The 19,243-nt window shown below is 39.5% G+C and overlaps 1 protein-coding gene across 1 annotated transcript in view; it reads left to right on the top strand.

Annotated features, from left to right (window-relative positions):
• LOC115216998 (protein GPR107) overlaps positions 1-19,243 on the top strand; it is a 57,074-nt gene that overhangs the window by 27,605 nt on the left and 10,226 nt on the right. Inside the window, exons 7-11 of the mRNA XM_029786516.2 lie at positions 381-514; positions 3,081-3,156; positions 7,175-7,248; positions 16,081-16,198; positions 17,372-17,502. Coding sequence (XP_029642376.1) covers positions 381-514; positions 3,081-3,156; positions 7,175-7,248; positions 16,081-16,198; positions 17,372-17,502 — 533 coding nt within the window. The remainder of the gene's footprint in view (positions 1-380; positions 515-3,080; positions 3,157-7,174; positions 7,249-16,080; positions 16,199-17,371; positions 17,503-19,243) is intronic.

Here is a 19,243-nt window from a genome sequence, read left to right as displayed (position 1 = left end):
GCACAGTTTGGATTTGTAACAAGGTTTTCCTAAAACTTATTGGTTTCCATTCTTTATTGTTTTTGTCAAATATTTGCTCAAAGTTGCAACAAATACAGTTAGATAAAAATTTAGAATTTTCTTATGGTTTCATTCCTAATTCAGAAGTTTGAATTGTAAAATGTCTTGACTTGTCATGCTTTATTAAATGACAAAGAGCAGATAATCGAAAAAGTGTTGTATGGTGCACAATTAACTAGAAACTGATGAGCTCAATAATTTAATGTTGCAATTAAAATTAAACGTTTTGAAGTCAGAAAGGAATAAATACTTAGTGTTTTTTAAACTTGTTTCATTTTTATAACACTTCAATATTTTTTTTTTTTTTCATTATTTTTCAGTTAATTCTTATAGAAGATAACAATGGAAATTATCTCTCTGCTGGTGATATGCCTTTGCCAATGCTTAATTTTGTTTGTAGCTTTGCATTTTTCTTGACTGGATGTGCCTGGCTTTTTGTGCTCCAACGCTCAAGGTAAGAAGAATTTTGTTTTTTCATATACTTTATTTGATTTGAAATCTCTTTTGCACATAAGTTCCTTTTTATATACTACTATTACTTTGGAAACATTCTCATTCCCCAAAAAAGACAATTCCTCTGACCTTGCCAGACATTGACCTGTCACTCTCGCTTCCAATACTTAAAGATGACAACAACAAGCTAATGGAGGACCTTAATGTGGTTGCTCCTCCTGCAAGAAATAACTAGTACACCTTCACTAGTACATCTTTCCTAAAACCAGATCTACTGGACATCTGCTCTCCTATGTCACTCACCAGTTGGCTCTCATCCTTAAGCAATTCTGTGAAACAGTGTTGTTATACTTGATATTAGCAAAACATTTGATCATGACTGGCAGGAAAATCTCGAAGCTAAACCACTTGCCAATTAGCTCCATCCATCTCCCATCTTTTGGATCAGTGTTTTCCTGATTGCACTATTGTAGATGGAGCTTTCTCTGATCCCTTGCACTTTTTCAACTCTGCTGAACTACAAAGTTTAGTTTTCTTATCCACACACTTTCTTTTATACATCAATGATGTTCTTATCATTTCCAACAACTGCCTCTCATTCTTTTCTAACCTTCTATACACAAGCCTTCTCCACCTAAATCTGACTCCACAAAGAGACTTTCAACAGCATGAAGTTAAACTCTACATATCAAAGAAACAATATTGTAGCCCACTGCTGAACATGAAATTGAATGAGCCAGAACCCTCAAGGTCAATACAAATGCTAGACCTCACCATCACTGAGGATTTCTCCTGATGAACACACATCATCAACATGGTAAAGATTGCATCACAAACACTGACTTTCTTCTTCAGAGTTAAAATACTTCAGCTCCTAAGTTATTAATTCTATACAAAGCTCACTTGATATTCACTCTAGAGTTCAGCACCTTTATTTTTGGATAGTCATGACCAGTTCATTCTTTGCTTCGTGTGGCCAGAGTAAGGATAGGTAGAGTGCCCCCTGAAATTGATGAGACATGACTGGTGGCAGCCATCCTCTATCATACAGAGGAAGATACAGAAGTTTTAAAAATGTTGAAGACTACAGAGGTGAACTGATTGGAACATGGGCTAGAAGTAATGGTCCATATAAGCCTGCCAGACCTTCATAAGATTGTGGAAGAGCTGGTTTTACCTGACAAGACCAGATTAAGGATTGTTGTGGAGGGTAAACCTCCAATATGTTTTGCATGTGGAGTAAGGGGACACATGCAGGCCAAGTGTCCCCAGAAACATGAGGAGGAAATAATATAAACAGAAATGCAAGAAGAGAATACAGCTGTAGAGGAGGAGAAAATAGAGGAACAATTTATGGTGGTAGAAAGAAAGAAAAGTAATGTAGAATCTCCACCTAAAAAGAAAAGAAAGCCGGAGGAAAATAAGAATGAAAAAAAAATGAGATACCAACGGGAGAACGAACGCAAAGACCGGAGCCTTCAAGTAGTAAGGAGGAGGAAAGATGGAAGAAGAGACTTGAAAGTGAGAAGGAGGAACAAACAGAGACGGAAATACTAGCAACAGAGGAAGAGAGCGAGGTGGTACAGCCGAGAAACATAAAAGAGTGATGGTTTGTTATGGAAAGAGCGTGGAAATAGAAAAGAGAATTTCCAAAATGAAAAGTGTTATAAGGATCAAGCTGGCCGACAAGGAGGAGAATCGTAATAGGAAAGTGATGTTGCTGGAGGTTGAGAGAAATATTCAGAGACAGGATAGAAGTAATAGCACTCTGATTTAGATATGATGAATTGCCATTGGTGATGGCATTTATTATATGACATTGCGAACATGATACAAACTGGAAAATAATTACTTATTTTAAAAACAGTAAAATGGAACTTCCTACTTTGTGGGGTAGGTAAGCCATTATATTCTCTTTATTTTCATTTTCATATTCAATCGCTATGTTTTTATGTACCCCATGTATTGTTTGGTTTGTCCTTGTGGTGTCCTCTCTTTATAAAGTCCATGTGCCTAAATAAAAGAAATCAGTTCATTCTTTGCTTCAGTATAGTGTGAAATCCTTTCATAAAAACCTTGCTCTTCCTATTAGGACATCTTCTACAACAGTCTTCTGCTCCTCAGAATTGACTGCTATTGTGCCACTTCTACTCCGGCCCTTCCAATTTACTTGTCTTAACAACTACAATATCTCATCCCAAAGCATTCGTACTGCACTAACCCTATTTAAAGTTCTTCCTCTTCTCATTGTTGACCTGCAATTCCTTTTCTGCTCATTTTTTTTGCAGCTGTTCAAAAGGAAAATAAATCATGTCAATCTCACTGATCTTTGAGGATCTTCAATGGCTGTGGGCACATCTCCTGGACCAAACTAATAACAAAACTTAAAATAAATTAAATTTGATACATATTATCATTTAGTTTATAATGATATTCCTAAATTAGTTGTTTAATTGAAAATAATTTCAATTCCCATTAAGTAGATACAATTATTATTCTTTAGTGATTTTTAAATAACTATTCCAGCTAGAATTTCTATTGATTGTTATTCTCAATTTCTTTTGCAGTGAAGATGTGTACAAAATGCATTATTTAATGCTTGGAGTTGTTTATGTGAAAAGCATTTCCTGTTTATTTCATGCTGTAAGTTTATTTGTGAGGCTTTTATGATTAAAAAAAAAAGAGGATCTCTATTTGTGAGTTCATCAACTTTTCCTATTTTACAGTAATTAATTTTTTAGAATTATAAAGTTACAAAGATGTTGTTCAGTCAACTCAGTTTTCTGCCCCTGAATTAACATATAAGTGGCTGAGTATCCTACAGACATCATCATCATCATCGTTTAATGTCCGTTTTCCGCGCTAGCACGGGTTGGACGGTTTGACCGGGGTCTGGGAAGCCAGGAGGCTGCACCAGGCTCCAGTCTGATCTGGTAGTGTTTCTACAGCTGGATGCCCTTCCTAACGCCAACCACTCCGCGAGTGTAGTGGGTGCTTTTTACGTGCCAGGAGAGTCTGGCACGGAAGCCAGTCAAGGCGGCGCTGGCATCGGCCACGCTCGGATGGTGCTTTTTATGTGCCACCGGCAAAGAAGCCAGTCGAGGCGGCGCTGGCATCGGCCACGTTCGGATGGTGCTTTTTATGTGCCACCGGCACAGGTATCACAACTACTATTTCCGTTGATATTTATTTCGATGTTCATGTACTTGACTCAATAGGTCTCCTCAAGCACAGCGGGTTGTTCTGAAATCCAAGGTACTTTGAATTGGCAGGGGCTATGCGGGACTGGTGCAGGAAGCAGCCCGGGTCTTTGCAGTCACAGCATATCTCCAGAGATCTCGGTCCTTCGCCATTGCCTTTGTGAGGCCCAACACTCTGAGGTCATGCTTGACTACCTCATCCCATGTCTTTCTGGGTCTACCTCTCCCCCTGATACCTTCAACTGTTTAGGAGCGGCACTTCTTCACACATCTCTCCTCATCCATCCGCAGTACGTGACCATACCATCACAAGCGTCGCTCTTGCACACCACATCTGATGCTTCTTATGTCCAGCATTTCTCTCAGGGTGCTTACACTCTGCCATGCGCGCACACTGACATTACACATCCAGCGGATCATGTTAGCTTTATTTATTTCAAGTCTACGCATGTCCTCTGCAGTCACAGCCCATGTTTCACTACCGTGAAGCATGGCAGTTTGCACACATGCATCATACCATCTACCTTTCACTCTGAGCGAGAGACCCTTTGTCGCTAGTAGGGGTAGGAGCTTTCTAAACTTTGCCCAGGCTATTCGTATTCTAGTGGTGACACTCTCTGAGCATCCACCTCCACTACTAACTTGGTCACCCAGGTAGCGGAAACTATCAACTACTTCTAGTTTCTTCCCCTGGAGTGTGATGGAATCTGTTTTCTGAGTATCTGTGGTGTCTATTGTACCTGTGCATCTGCCGCACATGAAAGCTATCTTGTCAGTTAATTTCCCTTTGATGTTGCACCTCTTATGCGTCCATAGCTTACACTGGGTACATCATCATCATCATCATCATTTAGCGTCCGTTTTCCATGCTAGCATGGGTTGGACGGTTCAACTGGGGTCTGGGGAGCCCGAAGGCTGCACCAGGCCAGTCAGATCTGGCAGTGTTTCTACAGCTGGATGCCCTTCCTAACGCCAACCACTCCGAGAGTGTAGTTTATTATGTACATATTATGGAGTTTCTACCTACACCTTTTCTACAGATCGAGCAGGGCCACCTGCCCGAGGGGGTGTGTGCTGAGTTCACATTTCTGCTAACTATAACTTTGGTCTTTGCTACACTTACTCTAAGGCTCTTTGATTCTAACCCTTGCTTCCACACCCGAAATTTCTTTTCTAGTTCCGGTAGTGATTCTGCTATGAGAGCCAGGTCATCAGTATAGAGGAGCTCCCGGGGACAACCTGTTTTGAATTCCTCTGTTATTGCCTGGAGGACTATGATGAATAAAAGGGGACTGAGGGCTGAACCTTGATGTACACCTACTTCTACCCGGAATTCTTCACTATATTCGTTGCCAATCCTAACCTTGCTGACAGCCTCTCTGTATAGGGCCTATACAGCCCTTAGTAGCCATTTGTCAATCTCCAGTTTCCGCATTGACCACCAGATAAGGGATCGGGGGACCCTGTCAAAGGCTTTCTCCAAGTCCACAAAAGCTATGTAGAGGGGTTTATCTTTAGCTAGGTACTTCTCCTGAAGTTGTCGGACCAGGAATATATCATCAGTGGTGCTTCTACCCGGCACAAAACCGAACTGCATCTCATCTAAGCAAATTCTCTCCCTAATGAGATAGGTTATGACCCTCTCTGTGACCTTCATCACCTGATCCAACAGTTTAATACCCCTGTAGTTATTTCTATCTAGAGCATCACCTTTACCTTTGTAGCAGTTGACTATGGTGCTGCTATGCCAGTCATTGGGTATGACTCCATTTGAACTACCTGGTTTACAATGCGGGTGACTAGGCCATAGCCCACACAACCAGCTGTCTTAAGCATCTCAGCAGTGATTCCTGATGGGCCGGGGGCTTTACCTGGTTTCATACCCTTAATTGCCTTAACTACAAGGGAGCTGTCTATTCGGATAGCTGGTCCTTCTACTGGGTCAACGTTTGGCAGGCTCTCCTCCTCCCATTCATTCTCCACATTCAGCAGTCTTTCATAATGGCTTCTCCAAGCCTCTTTCTTTTCACCATCATTAAAAGCAAGTGCACCATCATCCATGCGGGCACATTTCTCTCCTCTAACATCACTATTTTCTCTCACACACTGTCTAGCAATCCGAAATACCTCAGTTCTTTGGTCCTCACGTCACTGGACATTGGCAAACTTCTTCTTTTCTGCTACATCTTTGGCTATGTATACCTGCTGCCCAGCCTCCCTTTTGGCTACCTGGTACAGTTCCCTGCTACCTCCATCCCTCCAGGCTTTCCAGGCCTGTTTCTTTGCACTAATGGCATTGTCTACTGTACTATTCCACTACCATTGGGCAGGAATCGGGTATCTTCACTGGGGTACATGGTGGCCATGGTATTGGCACCAGAAATGATGAAGGAACTAGACGACTGGAATTCTGTGATACATGTAACCTTTTAATCTGCAACACTAACTTCAGGAATCCTGACTGCCACCTTATAACCTATCAGTCAGGGGACTCCGCTAGCCAAATAGATTTCTGGAAGGGACTTTGCACCATTCACAGACTTGGTCTGAGGCACTCAGCAAGCTGTCCCGTAGGAATTTCCTGCTACCTTCTATGTCCAACGTCTGTAGCTCCTCCTCCCTCTCATCAAATTTCTTGATGAGGATGTCCCTAAATCTCTGACCATGTGAAGGGTTCTTTAGCTTCCAAATCCTTCTTTTCTGGATTGGTCTGTTTCTTGGTATCCTTCTGGTCTCAAGCCTAAAGTCACTAATGATTAGCCTATGCTGAGGGGTACATTCTTCACCTGAGAGGGACTTTGTATTTAAGAGCAACCCTGCATCCTGCTGTCTGGTGAGGATGAAGTCTATTTGGCTTGCGGAGTCCCCTGACTGATAGGTTATAAGGTGGCAGTCAGGATTCCTGAAGTTAGTGTTGCAGATTAAAAGGTTACATGTATCACAGAATTCCAGTCGTCTAGTTCCTTCATCATTTCTGGTGCCAATACCATGGCCACCGTGTACCCCAGTGAAGATACCCGATTCCCGCCCAACATGCCCATTAAAGTCTCCACCCACAAAGACGAGGTCCTTGCCACTTGTCTTTGAGGTAGCCTGTAGAAGGGTATCATAAAAGTGGTCCTTCTGATCATTTGATAGCCCTGCATGTGGGGCATAGGCGGAGATAATCGTACCCGTGCCGCTCTGTAGGACTAACCTGAGCTTAAGCACACTATCGCAAACCCTGACAACCTCTATGACCTTATCCATCCATTTCTCCGCAAGGAGAATGCCTAAGCAGTGTGACACAGTCTGTGACAAGGCTTTATCTCTTAAATTATATGCACAATCTTTCGAATAGGCTTCTATGCTGTTTCCATTTGCCTAGTTTCACTCAGACTACTATCGCTTATAGATTAATAATTAGTAGAATTAACTCACTGTTCAATTTCCAAAATAATTGTTCTTTTTTTTTTTTTTAGATAAACTTTCATTTTATACAGACCAAGGGTATACACGAAGAAGCATGGGCTATATTATATTACATTGTCTATTTGTAAGTAATTTTCACAACAATTTGTTTCAGACATATTGTATCTTAAGCAGTTCCAGTATTGTAAAGCTCACAACAATGCCTTAATAGTAAGATTCATTTGTTTCAAGATATTTAGAAACTATTTGATGATAAGGACTTCATAAATAATAGGCTTGTAACAATGGAATTACATTTGTGCATGTGTTAGATTTCTTCACTGAGATGTTTTATTCTGACTGGTGCTGTGATTCCTATAAATTACGCAGAGTGGAATAATTTTGAATGTAATTTCTGTTGAGTTTGCTTTCTCACATGATTTAGAGTAAAATTTGCTTACCGATTTCAAAATTACAGTTAATTTTCTTCTAACATGTCAAGTTTTTTCCTGCAGCTTACTCTCTGAATAAGCACAATTGTATTGTTTGTCCATAAGCAATAGGGATGGTCAGCTGCTTTTATTATTTTATTGATAATATTGGAGAACATTGTTGAAAAATTTTAATTGTCCTGCTTTTTAAAATTAGTCCTACCTAATTTGAAGTGTTTTGGGTTCAGAAATTCCCTCAGAAATATTCTATCATGTCAAGTTTTTCATTAAACAGGAATTCTCTTTTTACCAAAAATTATCAATTTTGCCATTAAATCATCATCATCATCGTTTAGCGTCCGCTTTCCTTGCTAGCATGGGTTGGACGGTTCAACTGGGGTCTGGGAAGCCAGAAGGCTGCACCAGGCCCAGTCTGATCTGGCAATGTTTCTACGGCTGGATACCCTTCCTAACGCCAACCACTCCGTGAGTGTAGTGGGTGCTTTTTACGTGCCACTGGCACAGGAGCCAGACGAGGCTGGCAAACGGTCACGATCGGATGGTGCTTTTTACATGCCACCGGCACGAGGCCAGTCGGGGCGGCGCTGGCAACAGCCATGTTCGGATGGTTCTCTTATGTACCACCGGCACTGGTATCACAACTGCAATTTCCATTGATGTTGATCGATTTCAATTTTCACTTGCCTCAACAGGTCTTTACAAGTAGAGTTTTGTGTCCCAAGAAGGAAAGGTATGCATAAGTGGACTGGCTACATCCCATGTAGAGGCCACGGGTTATGGTCTCACTTGTCCTGCTGGGTCTTCTCATGCACAGCATACTTCCAAAGGTCTCGGTCTCTAGTCATTTCCTCGGTGAGACCTAAAGTTCGAAGGTCGTGCTTCACCACCTCGTCCCAGGTTTTCCTGGGTCTGCCTCTTCTACAGGTTCCCTCAACTGCTAGGGTGTGGCACTTTTTCACACAACTATCTTCAGCCATTCTCGTCACATGACCATACCAGCGCAAACGTCTCTCTTGCACACCACAACTGATGCTTCTTAGGTCCAACTTTTCTCTCAAGGTACTTACACTCTGTCGATTATGAACACTGACATTACACATCCATCGGAGCATACTGGCTTCATTTCTTGCAAGCTTACGCATATCCTCAGCAGTCACGGCCCATGTTTCACTGCCATGTAGCATGGCTGTTCGTACACACGCGTCATACAGTCTGCCTTTTACTCTGAGCGAGAGGCGTTTTGTCACCAGCAGAGGTAAGAGCTCTCTGAACTTTGACCAAGCTATTCTTACTCTAGCAGTTACACTTTCAGCACACCCGCCCCTGCTACTGACTTGGTCACCTAGGTAGTGGAAGCTATCGACTATTTCTAGTTTTTCTCTCTGGAATGTGGCAGAAGTTGGTCTCAGAGCATTTTCAGTGTTTATTGCTCCTGAGCATCTGCCACAGACAAAAACTATCTTCCTAGTTAGCCTTCCTTTGACATTGCTGCACCTCTTATGTGTCCATAGCTTACACTTGGTGCATCTTATAGAGTTTCTACCTACACCTTTTCTACAGATCGAGCAGGGCCATCTACCTGAAGGCGTTTGTGATTTGTCTACCTTCCTACTTATTAGGACTTTGGTTTTAGCTCTAAGGTCCTTCGATTCTAATCCTTGCTTCCACACCTGAAACTTCTCCAGTTCTGATAGTGACTCAGTAATTAGAGCAAGGTCATCAGCATAGAGGAGCTCCCAGGGGCATCCTGTCTTGAATTCCTCTGTTATTGCCTGGAGGACTATCATAAATAGGAGGGGGCTGAGGACTGAGCCATGGTGGACCCCTACCTCTACCCGGAATTCTTCACTGTACTTGTTGCCAACCCTCACCTTACTAGCGGCGTCCCTGTACATGGCTCGCACAGCTCTCACTAACCACTCATCTATCCTAGTTTCCTCATTGACCACCAGATAAGGGATCGGGGGACCCTGTCGAAGGCTTTCTCCATGTCAACAAAAGCCAGGTACAGGGGCTTATCTTTAGCTTAGTATTTCTCCTGCAGCTGCCTTACCAGGAATATAGCATCAGTGGTACTTTTCCCTGGCACGAACCCAAACTGCATCTCATCTAAACTAACTCTCTCTCTAATTAGTTGGGCTATGACCCTCTCCGTAACCTTCATTACCTGATCCAACAGCTTGATACCTCTGTAATTATTTGTATCTAGGGCGTCACCTTTACCTTTGTAGCAGTTGACTATTATGCTGCTACACCAGTAATTGGGTATGACTCCGTGTATCACCTGATTTTGTGATGCAAAACTAAATTCAAAACTGAAATGTAAGAAACTAACAAAAACCAAATAGTAATTTTTATTGTTTAACGAATATATTATGCAAAATGTTTACTTACACATCTTAGGACAGATATTCCTGTCAAACTGGCACTTCATCTACTCAAGGAGTGAACCTTCTCTTTACTGCTTTGTGTGAATAATTTGCATCACGACAGTCTCTTTTCAGAGACCAGCAGTAGTTAGCCATCATGTTTGTATTCTACCTGCTTTGATATCTAGTTTCCATGGTCTGGATTCTTGATGGAATCTTCCTCCTAGGTCATCACTTATTGCACTATGATTTTCAGGGAAGTAGTCCAGGTAACTGCAGGAAATGCACTTTTAGACTTATAATTCAGTCCACTGCTCAAAAACTGGTTAACAGGATCTGTGCAAGTTCTTCATAATTTGACAACTTCCTGTTTCCCAGGAAATCAGACACAACTGCAGCAAAAGTATTCCGTGCTTTTTTTTAATGCCAGACATGATCTCCAAAACTGCTTGTTCTGCAATAGGCTCCTAATCTGTGGCCTGACAAACACACCAACCTTAATTTTCTCTCAAGACAAAGCTGGAAACTTTCTGCTTAAGTATTTGAAATAGTCACTGTTTCAGTGTTTCAACACATACTTTACATACTATATGGAGTGCTCAAGCTTTGTTTTGATCACCTAGTTTTGATTTTGTTTCACTGCTTAGGTAAAGTGTAACGTCTACAAATATAGCAGAAGACATTGGGGCTTTTTTGCATTTTCTTCTCTCACAGTTGACTATATTTCTGAAATACAAAACTTATATTCAAGCCAGTTAGTTGTCACCTGGGAAAAGCATTTTCAGAATTGTCATTAATTAAAACATTAAGATTGCATTCAACATTCCACTTTTCATAAGAAATAGTTAAAGGTTCAACAAAATGTGTTTCATCTGGTTTGCAATGATAGTCACATGAAAATCAATCAATTTATCTGCAGATAAATTCCACAAATATGAAACATGTATGATGTCAAGGACCACAGATACGTGTTGTTTATTAACCTCTAACTGTACAAAGAACATTTCTATTACCATGACAATTATAACAGGCTGGATTGAAAATAGTGAAAGTTGATCAAGTTTGGCACTTTTTATTCACTGAAGATACTTAAATATGACTTTTATAGTTGCATTAACTTTAAATGATATTGAAAAACTGTTTTCAAAGTTATGTCATTGGTCGGCATTTGATGAAGCCAAATCTATCCTTTGAGTTTGTGAGAAATCTTGATGTTATAGAGCAAAATGGATTTCATTTTTGAAATCAACACCCCCAAATTACTAGGAAACATGTTTCCAACAACAGGCAACAAAATCCATGTTCCCCAGTGTTATTTATCCCAATTCATGCCATTAGCTTATTACCTCCACTTTAGCAAAGGTAGAGATATTGTTTACAGTTGTGTTTGTTTGTTCATGGACAAGATATCTCAAGAACCGCTGGATGGATTCGGATGAAACTTTCAGGGATGTTTGGCCACGTGACTGGCACGAACTGATTAGATATTGGGATCATCTGGTACTGGACAAGGATTCTAGATTATTTGTTATATTTACTTTACATAATTACAATCTTACGTTGACTTTCAAGTCTTTCTCAATTATCTTCCTTTAGGCTCTTTAAAATGTTTTAATTTTGTTTCTCTATTATTAATTTTATTTGTGTCTCTCTTTTAATGATGGATAAAGAAATCAAACTACATGAAAAAACGGCAGCAAAACCGTTCAGAAATTAAATAACATGCATTCATCACTCCACTCTCACCACCTCCATCCACTACAAACACACAGACTCACACTCATACCTCAGCTTCTCCTCCCACACTAAACACACCAAGCTTTCTATCCCCTATTCCTAATTCCTCCGTCTACGCAGGCTCTGCAGTGACGACCATGACTTTGAGACTCAGTCTCAACTAATGGCTTGCCACATCATCCCCTCACCACTATCCACACTGCCGTTGCCAGAGTACGTTCCATGCTTTCTCTCCCGCACCCACCCGGCAGTCTCCCGTCTCCCCTCACCTACCACCCCACCCCACCACCCACACATTTCACCACCACACCATTCTCCAAGCCTTCTGGCAACTCCAGTCCTACCCCTTCACTTCGCACATCTTCCCTAACCAACCCTTCCCCTCCTTCAAACAAGCCCACAACCTACGAGACCTCTTGGTCCACAGCTTCTTCCCTAACCCAACTCGTTCCTCTGCTTCCACCCACTCTGCCGCACTTGCCCGTACCTCTCCATCACCATCCTCCTCACCGGCACCCATCATCAACCCTATCATATCACCGACTCCTTCACCTGCACTTCTATCAATGTCATCTACTGCATTTTCTGCTCTCTCTGCCCTTCTCTATACATCGGGCAAACGGGATACCGCTTTACTAACCAGTTCGCAGAACACCTCTGAAATATCCGACTCGGCAATGACACCCCAGTCTTGCACCATTTTTGCTCTGCCGGTCAATCTTTGCCACACCTGTCTGTGTTTGAATTGTCCTTGCACAGGGGCCATCCAGACTCATGTCTTTGCCATGAACTAAGATTAATCTTCTCTCTTTGCTCCACATGGGCTCAATTCTCCTCCCCTCTCCTCTCTTCCTGTCACACCTACTTCCTCCCACCCACCTCTCCTCTCTTGCTCCGACTCCTACTTCTTCTCTTCAGTCCTACTCTCCTTCTCTCCACTCTTGCCTCCCTCCCTTGTAACTCCACCCCTACACAATCCAACCCAACCTTCCCTGTCCATCCCAACCACTCCCACATACCCCACCCTCAGCCTAACCCACACCCCACCCTTGCTTCCCCCACATCTCAACACCACATCACACCACCATGCACACACAAGCACTGACCACTTCCCAGCCTCACACCATCATCCACACACCTACACGTCAAGGTCACCAGTTCTCTTCCATACACACATACATGCTCTCTTATACACACGCATGCCCACCTTCATTTTGGGATCACCACTACTTTATTATCTCCCCTTCTTCCAAGCTCTCCTGTGTGACCCCTCTGTCTGGCATTTGCCATGATAGATCGCTAGCTGCTACACATTCTTTATTTTCTCTCCTCGTTTCTTTCTGAGTTCCATTCTGTGGAAGAGCATAGGCTCGAAACATTAAAGACTTTTTCACTTCCCGAGCGTTAAACTAATACACCTGTCTTTGTCTTTTTTTTTTTGTGAATTCTCCCCATATATATATTATACATACACAAACACTTTACAGTATATTTACATATATACATACATCTATACATCGATCTAAAACAACAGGAATACTAAAGGAAGGCTGGAGAAGAGAAAACCAAAAGGTCTCATGCTATTCATTAAAAATTCCTGAGTAGAACTTATTATTATTACCTCTGCCTTTGAAACTATTTTGAATAGTGAATTTGTTAACTTTGGCTTGTAAGGATAAACTATTTATTACTGTTACTAAATTTTCTACAGCCACCTTCACATTCCTTGACTACCATTGAGATTGATCAGGTACTAGACCAGGATTCTGGATTATTTTTCCGTTTCTTTATTTAATTTTTGGGAGTAGTCTGGCTCATTTTTAGTATTCTCATTTGTGAGAGCAGTCGAGTTTATTTCAGATATTCACATTTTAAAAATCGTCTCTGGCTAATCGTTGAGAGGACGTTGGTGTTGCCTTGGTGGAGGTTTGTGCTCTCTGAGTGCTCTTGTTTGAGTTATTTCTTGCTGCTAAATTTTTTTTTTTAATGTGAATTACTACTTACCAAAATTATATTAGGTATCACTATGAATCTTAAAAAATATTTAGATGTAATTTCTACTGTACTTGGAGAGCATCCAAATAGAAACATTTTGATACCTCATTTGTGAAATTTGGATGAATATTTGAGGAAATCTGATAATCTGAATGGTCAGCAAATGGGTCGAAATCTTGCTTAATTGAAAAAACTAGCCATATTTTTGAAACTGAGGTGATAATCGCCTTCAAATTATATGAATTAATAGCGACCATGGGATAGCAGTTGCTTTTTTTTTTCAGGTTCTTGGAAAGAAAGCCTTTTTTTTTTGGCAATTTTAAAAATATTTATGTAAAGCCTATTTTGTTACATGTCACAACTAGTCAGTTTTACAGTGTTTTTAGACCTACTTAAATCCAAAAGTACATGCCACAGGGACTTGAGTTTTGGCACATTTGTAGTAGGTAAGAGCTAAATAAATCTTGAGATTTTGGGATATGACACCATAACAGTGAAATTTTAATGGACTATTAAAAATGGCTATAAATGGCAGAGTTTTGGATCAGACATCTACATAAGTTGAAATTTCTTCATTTTGACAGGGATTTTTCCATTCTTTTTTTTTAGTACAGTTTTGGAAATAATGGGAGTAAGCTTTTTATGAAAAAGGATTTTTTGAAAATTTGAAGAAGTATACTGACAGCAGACTTAGTGAGAGTAATGAATAAAATATTCTCTGTGTGCCAAGCTTGTGAAATAAAGAAGCACATTCATAACTTCCCATGCAAATCTCTCAAAATAACCAAGTTTGTAGAAGGGTGGGGTAAAAATGCATTAAGAATTGATACCGGCAGAGCTTATTGTTTAAATTGATTTTGAAAATAATGATGAATTTATGAAAATAACTTTGTCATAATTTTCTGTGGTTGGATGCCCTTCCTAATACCAGCTGCTTTTCATTATGTACTCAGTGCTTTTTTCGTGCCACCAGCACTAGTGAAATTGCTATGCAGCTTGCAAGACTAGGAAACCCAAAGTGGTCCTTATCTTGATTGAGCAGAGTATTAAAAGTGATATGAAACATAGGACAACTTGTAGCGTGTATAAGGGGAAGCTGAGAGATATGATCAAAGGAAGTAGTAGGTGTGTGGGATTTGCTTTTTGCCCTTAAGCAATAATGAGAGAGAGAGAGAAGAGGCAAAGGTGAGCCACAAACTTTCATGAGAGAGACAAAATGTTGGTTTTAAATTCTGCCACAAGTCCAGCAGTTTGGGGGAGGAGCTAGTCGATTACATCGACCCCCATTGCTCAACTGGTACTTATTTTATCGACCTCAAAAGGTAAAGTTGACCTTAGCAGAATGTAAGCTCAGAATGTAAAGGCAGAAAACAATACCTTGCCAAAACATCTGAGGGATCTACATGGAGTAGTGGGGTAGATGTTTTCAAGAATCAACTTGATCCCCTGCTGTTCACAGTCCCAGATGAACCTACAAATATGTGTGGGTGTGTGTATGATATCCACCTGTCATCTCTCTAACTGCATTATCCTGCTCTGTAATTAAGTGTGAGTAGAACTGGATACTTTTTCATGTTATTGCTTATCCTTCTGTAATCATTTCACTTGCTATCTATCTTTCATTCCTCTCTACCCACATTTTATATTGGTCACTGTCCTAAGCCACCAAATTATTTCTCTATCACCATACATCTCTCTCTATGCTTGCCCAACACTCTTATAACCTGTCTAACTATACATCATCTTCACCCTCTCTCATTTCCCCCTGCTTGCTGTAATATTATTATTACCACTCTGCTGCTCTTCACCCCTTTTCTATACTGTCAGTCATTTCTTCTCCCTTTCCTCAGGTACCACTCGTTACTCTGCAATCCTACCCAATTTCTGCAGTTGTCACCAACTCTTCCCTCTTCTTTACCTTCCCTATTTATTATCATCCCTCAACACTTATTGTTTTTCTGTCTCCAGTCACATCTACTCACCTCATGCCTTAAGGGTGCACTGTCACACCTCATCACCACTATTTTTATCTCTTTCTGGTTCCACCCTTTCTTCTATAATGTGAGTAGTTTCTCTTTACAAGAAATGAAGGGTATCCAGTCATAGAAACCATGCCAAAGCCAATTTTGAAACTCAATGCTCTCCTCCAATCCATACCAGCATGGAAGACAGATGTTAAATAATGATTTTCATTTTAGTCAGGTCTGGAGGATGGGGCATAGGTCTTCTTCCAGATCAGACTATTTTAATATTAAATTTAACTCATCTCAGATATTTAGATTTAATTTTTGTTAAAGAGGAGTTAGGGAATAGTTGGTACAAAATTCATGTTTATTTTGTAGATGGTTTGTGTTATTTCTTTGCAACATTTACATATTTCTATATATTCATTTATATCATTGCATTTTTTCTGATATATTTTAGAATGCGTGGAGCTCTTTTATTTACCACAATTCTCTTGATTGGAGCAGGATGGGCTTTCATTAAACACATGTTGTCTGATAAAGAGAAAAAACTGTTCATTATAATTATTCCACTTCAAGTAAGATTTTTAAACAATTTTGTTATTTTGTATAAATAAGATTTTATTTTGTTTTTTTAATTATTTGTTAGTCTTTTGTTTCAAATTGCAAATAGGAGGAAACACTTTGTTTGCATATGTGTGTGTAAGTTACATCTTGTGTCAGTCTCTCTCTTTTACCCCTATATCAAACATACATCAAATTATTTAAGCTACAGTTTTTAAGCCTTTCACTGTGGAACTTTAAACAGTTGTAAATACATCTTGTTATTCTCTTCATACTCAGGAAATAAAGAAGAGTGCCCTGATATGTTTCACAGTTTGTTGACCACCTATGAGAAGACAATTATCCTACTCATTTCTTTGCCCACAAAGAGGATTTAGAATGAATAGATTTGTGGGTAGAGGAATGCAAAGGTACTTACTTCTCTGATGTCAGGACAATCTTCTTCATTTTTCTGTGTACTAAAATAACAAAATGTACTCACATCTTTCATTTGTTTTTGGATTTCAGTTGTTTGTAAGTGTTCCACAAAAGGTTGTGTTGCTATGAAGTTTGCTTTGCAGCCATGTGAATGAAACTTATTCCCTTCATTCCTCATATGTATAACCAGTGCAGTATTCTCTCCTGTACACTATGATTGTTACTGTTCATGCTGTTTTTCTCTTAGTACACTTGATGCATGCTAATATCACATATCTTGTGACCCTCTTTAGTACTTAAACAGCATACATTCACCTCTTATTAGAAGAAAAAGAATGCATTTTGTTGCTAGAAGAAGTAATAACTACTTTGTTTTCCTCACTCTGTCCTTAGTCTGGCTGATAAACTTTTGCAAGACTCACCTCAACTAATGATGTTTCTGGGCAATTGACTGACTGCTAATTACTCATGTAAAACCATTACATATGGAATCTTTTTTCTCTACCATCTTACTTGAGATCCAACTGCAATTGTTTCATACACATATGCATGCATGTATATATATTGAATTGATAAAGGAGAAGGAACAGGGAATTTTAATGGAACTTTTCACCTTTTGCTGGTATTTTAATACATGATTTTTTTTTTTGTCACTGTCAATGACAGTTAAAATTCAAAATTATAAAATTATTTAGAAACTTCTGATAAATTGATATTTTGTATAAGCTAAGATATAAACTAATTTTGACCAATATTGCCTTTGATGGTAGGTATTGGCCAATGTAGCTTGGATTATCGTTGAGGAAAGTGAAGAAGGGCAGTCACAGTACACTGTTTGGAAAGAAATATTCATTCTTGTTGATTTGTTGTGCTGTGGAGCCATTTTGTTTCCTGTTGTATGGTAAGATATGTTTTTATTCATTCAATTTTATTTTTTAACCCGGCCGTAAAATTTTTTGGTTCATAATACCAAGCCGGCCGTACCCGGCTATGAGAACCTATTGTTATTTAAATGTAAATTTTAACCCAAATCTCATTGGTACATTCGTTAAAACATGTGATTTCACATTGTAAATAGTTAAGTTATAGTATCCGACATTGCTTGAAGTGATATCTCAACTCAGTGAATTTTGGGAGATTTTTTTCCACATGTTTTTCGGCATCGATTTTTCTTCAACTTTGAAAATGGATAGGAGTTTCATGTTATCAAGCATTGATTCCGAATTTAAAGCTTTTTCAACGGAAAATAGGGAGATATCGAGAAAAAGAATGAAATAGGTACTAAAGCACGTGGTGTACAAAATAATGAATATTTTTTTATCCGAAAATGAAAGCAGCGCCTTCCGAAGAAACAAAGCGGCGAAGGCGACAGCGAAGACGATTTTACATCGGAATGAAGTAAAAAAACTTTTTAAATGTTTTTATTAGCAATTTTTCTGAGGAGATAAAGTTTATCTATAGCCTTTCTTAGGAAGTGAAATCATTAGACTTTTATTTTTTTCAGTATGCTAGTTTGAAGCGATCACTTCGGAAACAAACTTACGCAGATTGTAAACAAACACAAAATCGGGGTTCAAAGTTTGGAAAATTTGTGAAGCAAATACTGGGTACTGTTGTGGATTTAGTTTTTATACAGGGAAACTAATGTTAGTCAGCATGGCTTAGGGTACGATGTGGTCTGGAAGTTATTGTTTGAAGCGATCAATGCGGAAACAAACTTACGCAGATTGTAAACAAACACAAAATCGGGGATCAAATTTCGGAAAATTTGTGAAGCAAATTACTGGGTACTGCGTGGATTTAGTTTTTATACAGGGAAAATGTTAGTCAGCATGGCCTAGGGAACGATGTGGTTTGGAATTTATCACTTCTATACCATAACCAGGACCGTATATTATTTTTTGACTGATTTCTTTAGTTCATTCAAACTTACGGTGGATTCCAATATTTCAGTTTATTCCACCTTTATGGTACACCTGTTGTGCATGAAATTCAACTGATGATCTAGTGATGTGCACAATTCTTCTTTATCAAAATTTTGTTGCATACCCATTTGAATATTAGCTGATGATTCATTTTCTATAGTGATGTTTAAACAAAATTTTAATTTTTTACCTTTTGCTCAATTTACCTGGATTTACCTGTAATTAAAGTCACTTTGAGACAAAAGTTATGCAATAGAATTGATTAAGAACCCTTTCTTTCATTATGTTCCAAATATCACATTAAATGTTGATAAGTAAAAAAGTTACAGTTATTTAATGAAACAAGCCTAAATTCTTATTGTCGTGTATGCCTCATCTTCTTTCTTCCGGTTGTCCTTTCCCATCTCATGCACATTTATTATGCCGGCTGCCAAGAATTCCTCCTCTGAGGTGTTTTGTTCCTGTTGTTGTACATGTATATCTCTTCTATTTCTGCTCCTCTTCGAAAATTGGGGCTTGTATTTCTGGGATTTTGTTAACCTACACATTTTTTCCCAGTGGTTAAGTTTTCCACGTGCTTTGCAGTGTGTACCGAATGCAGGACATTTTTTTCGGTTATTAAATTCATGCTCTGTACCACAGTACTGGCATGTTCTTTGTTTGCGGGTATGTGTCCTGTGCCTAGATACAATATCTACACTGCTACCTAGTGAGCTT

Source organism: Octopus sinensis, linkage group LG1, assembly GCF_006345805.1.
Source record: "Octopus sinensis linkage group LG1, ASM634580v1, whole genome shotgun sequence".
NCBI classification, from domain to species: Eukaryota; Metazoa; Mollusca; class Cephalopoda; order Octopoda; family Octopodidae; genus Octopus; species Octopus sinensis.
The sequence above is the reverse complement of the archived record's forward strand: the minus strand, read 5'-3'. Positions and strand labels throughout refer to the sequence as shown.